The 8,926-nt window shown below is 44.0% G+C and overlaps 1 protein-coding gene across 1 annotated transcript; it reads right to left on the reverse strand.

Moving 5' to 3' along the window:
• Nucleotides 1–421: 421 nt before the first annotated feature.
• On the reverse strand, nucleotides 422–8,589 carry b3galt2 (UDP-Gal:betaGlcNAc beta 1,3-galactosyltransferase, polypeptide 2). Its single transcript, XM_086089718.1, has 2 exons — nucleotides 7,862–8,589; nucleotides 422–2,794 (listed from the first exon to the last, which is right to left on the reverse strand). Exon 2 carries the CDS (start codon nucleotides 2,498–2,500, stop codon nucleotides 1,184–1,186), a length of 1,317 nt encoding a protein of 438 aa, XP_085945844.1. The 5' UTR covers nucleotides 2,501–2,794; nucleotides 7,862–8,589; the 3' UTR covers nucleotides 422–1,183.
• Nucleotides 8,590–8,926: the final 337 nt, after the last annotated feature.

An 8,926-nucleotide genomic window follows, 5' to 3' on the forward strand; every position in this document is an offset into this window, starting at 1 on the left:
CAATGTGCTTTTCCTACACAGTAGATTCTGTAGAGTAAATTTGACCCTAGAGTGGGACCAAATAGACTCCGTTTTTAGAGTAATACATACACTTGGAAGATAGTAAAATTAAGAATTGAAAATAAATAAATAAATACAATTAAAGTCACTCAAGGGTTGAGGAACGAACTCACGGCCTTCAGTTTGGGAGACTGCCACACGACCACCTGAGCTATGCCCCTCCTACATTTTGCTTATATCCAAGAGACCAAAAACAATTGGTCTTGGATTTAGGAAGGTTCCAGCTGACACGAGCGATATACTAACTCGCAGCAGGAGCTGCGTAGCTCAGGGAGTAGATCAGTTGTGTCCCAAGATGAAGGTCGTGAGTTTGTTCCTCAACCCTTGATTGACTTCTATCCAGACCCCCCCCCCCCCAATTCTTTATTTTACAGTCTTCCATACGGAAGAGTATTAGGGCCAGTGAAGAGAGAAAAAAAAAGATTGGCAGAATTCTGAGTTTAATCACATAATTCTGACTTCATTCTCAGAAATCTGACTTTAAAGTGATAATTTTGACTTTAATCTCAGAATTCTGACTTTATTCTCAGAATTCTGACTTTAAAATGATAATTTTGACCTTAATCTCAGTATTTTGACTTTAATCTCAAAATTCAGATTTTAATCTCAGAATTCTGACTTTAAAGTGAGACTTCTGACCTTAATATCAGACTTCTGATTTTTGGCAGGATTCTGATTTAAAATCACAGAATTTTGACTTTAATCTCAGAATTCTGACTTCAATCTCAGGATTCTGACTTTATTCTCAGAATCCTGACTTTAAAAAGAAAATTCTCAATTTATTCTCAAAATTCTGACTCTCACTCCACCCCCAATTCATAGCTCTATGTCACAAAGTCAGAATTCTCACTTTATAGTCAGACTTCTGAGATTAAAGTGAGAGTTTTCACTTTAAAGTCAAAATTATAAGAACAAAGAACCCTTTTTCCCCCCACTTCACTGGCCCTCATCGTCTTCCGTACTTCCAAGTGTCGATATTACTGTAAAACCGAGTCCATTTGGTCCCACTCTAAAGAGAGTCAAATCGACTCCACATAATTTACTGCGTATCGGGAATTGTGCTGAGGTCCCCAAAATGTCCTCCATCAGCTGTCCAAATGCACACGCGTCAACCCACGAGCCCTCACGGAGGCCGCTCGCCGTGGAAGCGCCGTTGCCTGTACCGGCCGTTCTTCTCCTTGGCCATGTTGATGCAGGCATTGTGCTTGTTACTCTGCAAGTGGTTCCAGTACTTGATAAGTTCGTTTGGGTGGAACTGATGCGAAGTGATGAGGTGGCTGTACTTGCAACTGGAATAAGACACCCTCCAGTGGTTAAAGACAAACTCGTTGGGAGGCGGAGTCGGGTCGATGCGCAACTTTGCAAGGCATATTCCCACGTAGACGTCCTCCAGGTGAAGCCTGCGTATGCCGAGGGAGGCCTGGTAGATCAGTTCCGCCATGTCCCCTGAGAAGACGTACCCTGTGCCGGAGCAGAAGGTCGGGTACCGCTCACTCGGGTACAGCTCTGGCGGCATGTACCACTTGCTGTCCTTATTCCGGTTTGGCGCGTAGCCTCTCATCAGGTAGCCCGTGAAGTACCTCTGCTTGGGAGGCAGCTCGGGCTTCAGCAGCTTCTGGATGAGATACTCGGTGTTGACAAACATGTCACTGTCCGTCTTCATCACGTAGGAGGCGCGCGGGCAATACGTGGCCACCCAGTTCATGGCCATTAAAGTTTTGATGGTCAGGTTGTAATACGTGTCCTGATATTCCTGCTGGATGATATCGCGGTAAACGCGGCTCTCCTCCTCGATGGCGCTCTGGAGGAAGGCGTCGGAGCTCTTTCCCGTGCCGAGCAGGAAGAGACGCACGAAGCTCAGGCCCGCGGCCACGCTGTCGTTGCCCCACGTCTGCCGGATGGCGTTGCGAGCGTCCGCCTGGCCCGGTTCGGCGGCGACGAGCAGGACGAGGAAGGGCGTGCTGTCGCTGCACTTGAAAGGCTGGTTCAGGATGTAGCGGTACGGCTGAGCGCTCAGCTTCCCCCCCACATCCATCTCCTTCTGTAAACTGTTGTTGGTGCTCATGGAATCTTCGAGTCCCATTCGGACACCCGCCACCCCGCCGAGCCCCGCCTCCCCGGCCGCCCCTTCCGCCAGCTGAGAACTGAGGTTGAGCGGAGGCTTCGGCGCCACCAAGCCCGCCTCCCGCCAAAGACCCCGAAGTGAGCTGCTCTGGTTGGCTTCCCCCCCCCTGGGATTGCGGAAACCCCTGACAGTGTAGGCCAAGGGGTTTTCCCGCGGCCCCGCGCGGCCCGGCAGCCAGTCCTGGCGGCTGAAAAACGAGAAGAGGGTGAAGAGCAGCGCCAGGGAGAGGAGGCCCGCCACGTGGGTCCGAAACAGCGAGCGCTTGGAGGTCCACGTCATCTTGATGGGACAGCAATGACGCCGTCTCCACTGCATGGTGCGGGTTGGCCTCGCGGGGAGCTGCGGCTGCTGCTCGAGAATGGGCGGCGGCGGCGGCTGCTGCGGCGGCGGCGGCGGTCACATCCAGTCGCCTCAAACATGTGGTTGCCAAAAAGGGAAAAGTTGTTTGAGCTGGCAGATGAAGTACAAGGTCTGCTTGCAAGTTCACGTGGTGGAGGTCAAATGTGCGGAGAAGGCAACAGTTTCTTCTGGAAACTTTACAGATTTCTTTTTGGAATTGTAGACAAGCAGGTCATGTTCTCTGTCTTGCCTCCTTCAGGAAATGATCATCTGAAAAGAAAACAAAAATCAGTACAACTCATTTACTGGCATTTCCTCTTTTGATGTCAGAGATCCATTTTTACGAGGCTGACAGGGAATTAGTTAATTTTCGCTAGGATCAGGTTGGACGGAGGTTGTCTTTAGAGCTGTCAAAATTAACCGATTAATCGACAAGTAATCGATTATCAAATCAACCGACCACTACTTTAATAATCGAGTAATCGTTTGGAGCCATGCTTTCATTTAAAATTGTCCAAATCCTCTGATTTCAGCATATCAACAGTAATTGTTCACTGATTTTTGTAGTCCTTCATGAAAGAAGACTTATTATGTTCTGTGTTTAATCGAAATAAGACGTTTGCAAACATCTGTTTTTACTACAAAAAACAAATGACCGAACCAGTATCATAGTACAACATCATCAACATCACATTGTGAAGAACGAAATAACCACAAATGACTGGTTAATAAACAGTAATCAGGGGGGAAATGGTTTGTAATACACTTTAATGCAAAATTAAAATGAATGCAATTAGTCGATTAATTGATTGAATAATCAATTCTAAAAATATTCGACAGTGACAGCACTAATTGTCTAATTCTGTTTGTGCAGGGGATTATACTTTAGGGTATTTATTAGGGCTGGGTATCGATTCTAATTTCCTCAATCGATTCGATTTCGATTCACAAGAGTTCAGTTCGATTTTCGATTCGCGTCGCGTCAATCCGATATTGATCAATTTGCTTTGCCACTCCAAATGCAATTCTTATTGCAATTTCACTCAGATAAAAGGCCCAAATTGTTGACTTCTGTGTAGCCTATAAATTGTAAATGGCTCTCTGGGATAACATAATTGAAAATGTTAAAAGAGAGAAGAGGCCTCAATATGGCAGCGTCGTAACAGACTCGGGGGATGTGGCTTAGCGAGAAGAGCAAAATCCTGGCGGGTCTATTGGAGAAAGGGACAATTGCTCTGTGTCACAATTCTGCATAGAAGAAATAAGCACATTTACAAATGAATCAAATGACGCTTATTGAATTGAATGTCAAAATGGAAGTATAATCGTAATGGACTTAATAGATGCGACGCGTCTGCTGCGCATGATGATCTGCCGATCCGAGCATGTCATTAAAGCGCGATGCCTTGGGTATAAGTCTAAATTGCAGGTTTGCTCAACATGACGCGGACTAATGCTACGCTGCGGCGCTTGGGCGAGTCAATGTCATCAGCCCCCTGTCGAGTCGCGACATCCGGGAAGGAAATGCAGCTGTCAGAATGAGTTTTCAGGGTCCGGCACAGGCAATGGAGCTCAAGCCGGCGCCAGCCTGCGGCGATCGCAATCTCTTCCCGGCAGTCACCTTAAGCTTATCGACATTGCCTACCTGTCTAAATGAGACCGCCCAGGCCGCCCGGTCTGCAACCACAAGCTGAAGGTGATCACGTTCAGGTACATGCCCACGTACACCAAATACTCACAAGAGACATTTAAGATCGAGTATGTTGACATGAAACCCTTTTAAAACCCGAATATTAATTGCCAATATTTTGCAAGGCCATGTAAAAAATAGGGGTGGGAATCTTTGACTGTCTCACGATTTGATTCGAATCCGATTATTGGGGTCTTTCGATTAAGAACGATTAAAAAAAAAAGTGTCCAAAATGAGACCAATGGAGGTACGAGGATTCCAGCAAAAATACTAACACGCAGAAGGAGTGGCAAGGCTCAGGTGGTAGAGTGGCTGTCACCCAAGCTGAAGGTCATGAGTTTGTTCCTCAACGCTTACATTGCATCTTCTTCTTTTTCTTTTCTTTTTAAAATGTACTCAAAACTCTCTTTGTAAAATGTAATAAAAAATAATTTCTGAGTGGAAAAAAATGCTAGTTTTTTATAAAGTGGCAAATTTGCGACTTTACAAAAAGGCAAGTGGCGAGTTTTTTTCTTGGAATATTGCCCCTGACCTCTAAAAAATATATATACTTATACGTGGCCCTAATACGCCGTCGTAGATAATCGATTACTTGTCGATTAATCGATTAATTTTGACAGCTCTTATGTTGACTTTGTGTAAACGTCGTCGTATCTTTTGTCACAAGAGAAGCATAATGGCAATTATGTTCCTACGTGGACAACATTCTTGCTATCCTTCTGCTAAAGAAAAAACAAAATCTACAAAGGTTACAAAATAACACGAGACTGAAATGGTGACAACTTGCCAAAAGCTTCCGTCCTGATCTCGAAGGCAGCCTTCAAACCTGAGCCAGCCTGAGCAGCTTGTAAATGAGGAGGGAATCAAAAATAACTGTTGACAGGTGCACAAGTCTCACGGTTGCATCAATTGATTGCACTGATTAACTCACAAGGTTGTGTATGAAAATATGAACGTCTGTTAAAGAGCTGTATCAAATGCTCAAAATATACTAAGTTAATCATGTTTGGTTTGAGTGACAAAAAAAGATGAGAGTTCTTTCGCAAAATGTAAGGAGGTCAATTCCAAACCAAACACCTTCATGAACTCCCTACGCCCGCATATCGTGAAATCAATTAGGGGCTCAATCAAAGTGACCATGGCTGTCCCTCAGCCACGTCAACCAACTCGCGTCAACGTTTTCATTTCATTTTGCAGATTGATCATCTGACATCGCGTGCGGCCGTGTGACACGGGAACAACCTAAGTAGAAACGAACACAACATCAGTTCCAAGATCAAAACCAACCGCAATGACGCATGCAACTGTCATCACGTCAACGCAACAGAAGTTACTTTATCTGCTTGCAAAGGGAGCTTTTGGTTTGGTTTGTCTCGAGATTCGGTATTTTGGACGACCAAATTTTATATTTATATATATATATATATATATATATATATATATATATATATATATATATATATATATATATATATATATATATATATATATATATATATATATATATATATATATTAGGGGTGTTAGAAAAAATCGATTCGGCAATATATCGCGATATTGCAGCGCGCAATTCTCGAATCGATTCGATATGCGGCCGAATCGGTTTTTAAACATCAATTTTTTTTATGGGAATCTTCAACAAAACGTCTTACTTAGGGTTATGATTCACACATTAAGCATGGAAGAATGTTATATTAAATGGAACATGACGCCTTAATATTTGATCTCAGTGCTGTTCAAACACGAAACAGACTGCAACCTGTTTGTTAAATGCAGCGGCTCAGTTATAAGCCTGAATTTTCAGATAAATAAATACATTTTCATACAAATCTTACAGTGTGCCTGTTTAATGATGAGTATTTTCTAAATTTGAGTAAAAAATAATCACAATAATCAATTCATAAATTCGTAAAGGGATTAATCGGCATCGAATCGAATCGTGACTTATGAATTGTGATACGAATCAAATCGACAGGTACTGGGCAATCCACACCCCTAATATATATATATATATATATATATCTGCAGCCAGACGATTAATATTAATTAATTGCAATTAATCACATTTTTCTACTGCTTCTACTTCAGAGATTTCTAATAAATATATAACTAAATAATAGAAATAAATAATAATAATACATTTTTAAATGTGATTAATCGCATGGCTTCAAAAGTTAACTCGTGATTAATCACAAATTTTATATCTGGTCTAAATGTACAATAATTTTTTTCCTAGGTTTTCATACTCTTGTTAACAAAAGTGGGAAAAAAAATGTTAAACTAATTAGAAATAGTTTAAATGAATTTTGGACGTCTATAGCCGTCAATGGCAGTGAATGAGTTCATATCCATCTTTACAATATCTGCCAGCCTTGTTCAGGTGTGGGACTACCGTTCTAACCGCTGTTACTTCGGCGACGCCCCCTGACTCCGGTGGCCGTACTTAACCTACACAGCTTGCCTTCAGATAGATTTTCTGACATCGCTAAGAATTACAGTTGCGTTATTCGACTCTCGATGAGTTGATAGACATTTGAAAGGCCCGACTATGCGTGCAGAATCAATTCAAGTCAGTTTTTCATTCATTTTTATGGTCGAGCTCAGCTGTTGGCAGCACTTCCCTTGCGTGAGCCGTTGCCAAATACCTCCGAGAGCATCAGATACTCCCTGGCCTTTCCTCTTGGCAGGGCCCAGAGTGCCCCCCCCCCCCCCCTGCGCAAATTAATACTGAATACATTTGGTGCTGGTGACGGATCCTGCCAAAACTTGCTTCTCTAGCTAGAGTAGTGGTTCTTAACTTATGGGAATTTGGTGCAGTCAGTAGTTGACCTGTGACTGTTGTGATGGTACATCGTGTGATTTTTATGATTTTAATCTCTTCATTGTTGATCAAAAAAAGAAAATGGTCGCACGAATTGTGCAATATGAATTCACAGGGTTTAATTCTGTTGTTTTCATTTTATTGTATCAGCTGCCACTGGGTTCCATAAAAAAAAAAAAAAACAAAAAAAAAAAACAGGAATTACTTTGAAGTTGCAGAGTCAGCGTGAGCGTCCTGACTGCATGATTTGCAATGCCAACTTGAGCAATTCTATCCAGCGAAACTACAGAAATGTTCCTTTAATCTGCACGGAGATGAGTAATGCAAAAACACGCTTTCCTAATTCAAAGTGAAGACGGCCGGATTCGATTAAAAGCTTCCTCTACCTGTTCATTTTGTTTACCAGTCACCCCTTATGCCTTGAATAAAAATAAATAAAAACATGTTTTGTTTTTTGTTTTTTACGTTGAAAATTCATGGAGTTCCGTACCTCCAACAAGGTTTCAAGAACCACTGAGCTCTAAGAATAACTGCCACAGTTTGCACGGGCGACATACTCGTGCGAGGATGACGAGAGGAAAAGCCAAACCAACTCACCTGCTTGAGCACCTGACCCCGGGGAGGGTGGGGGGGGGGTAGTTTTGGGGGGGGGAACCAGTAAAAATGCCGGCTCTAATGCACGCAAAATGGTCGAGCGCCTCGACCGCGCGAGCGTGAGCTCGAGCGCCTGCATGCGCAAAGGATGACGGCTGAGTGTGACAGCCGGAGGGGAGAGAAGTGGGTGGGGACGGCGGGTAAATAAATGATGAGGATGTTGAGGACTCACGAGATGTGCAGTGCAGCGTCCCTCCTCTTCCTCATGCTGCCACTGCTCCTGCCCGGGCTGCGATCGGCTGCCTTGCTTTTAGTCCACATCACCGCCTCGTCCTCGCGTTACGCCGAAAACATTGCCGGGCGTTACGACACTGGCTGAAGGGCTCACGGCCAATCCATCCCCACAGGGTCTTGAATTCAAGCCTGCGGCTTTTCGAAGGCTCCCCCCCCGTCGTTGTTGCTGCTGCTGCAGCAGCAACAGCAACTCCTCCTCTCTTCCCTCTTCTGGTCTCCAGCGCACACCGCAGCTTCCCCCTCCGCCACTTCTTGACAAATGATCCTCCTCGCCGTTGTTTACTGCTCTTGTCCCAAGTTACTCCTTCCGAGGGCTCGTTTTAAAACATAGAAGTCGGAGCGTGACCAGGGTCGGCGCGTGTGGCGGACGATTCTCGCCTGCACGCAAAATAGAGCGATGGGGGGAGAGAGAGAGAGAGAGAGAGAGAGAGAGAGAGAGAGAGAGAGAGAGAGAGAGAGAGAAATAACAGTGCAATTTCCTCTAACAATGGAATCCAAAGGGACTCATCACGGTTGCGTCTATCTGAGGAAAACGAAAATGTTCTCCCGAAATGTCTGGTTCGTGCATCCGAGCCTCGGATACGACCCACAGTCGGGTTTGGGAGCAGCTGATGTCAGACACCGCCACACTGACGGAACTCTCTCACGTCACTGCATTTTTAGACCAGCGTCTCACGTGACCTAGTTAGACATTCGTGATGTGTTCACTGAGAGTAGGAGAAAAAAAAAAGGACTGTCTGGTTTTTTTTATTATTGAATATTCTTAAAAAAAATAATAATAATTTCATCATAGATGCCCCCAGGATTTTTTTTCTCCCCCAGTGCTGAAGGGGGGCTTGACCAATACGGGTTCTGAAAAAAATAGCGTAAATGTACTTTAGAAATTAGAATATCAAATAAAATGCTATAGGAGCTTATTTAAATGGGGCTACACAGATTTCTGAAGGGGTCATCCCAACTTTAACCTCGTTCTGCAAGATGAATTCTCTCGGTATTTGTGAGT

This window comes from Leptonotus elevatus, chromosome 11, assembly GCF_054856555.1.
Source record: "Leptonotus elevatus isolate MCC_2025b chromosome 11, RoL_Lele_1.0, whole genome shotgun sequence".
NCBI lineage: Eukaryota > Metazoa > Chordata > Actinopteri > Syngnathiformes > Syngnathidae > Leptonotus > Leptonotus elevatus.

Coding starts and splice junctions, on each gene's coding strand:
- b3galt2 (XM_086089718.1), bottom strand. CDS start 2,500: ATGCAGTGGAGACGGCGTCATTGCTGTCCCATCAAGATGACGTGGACC.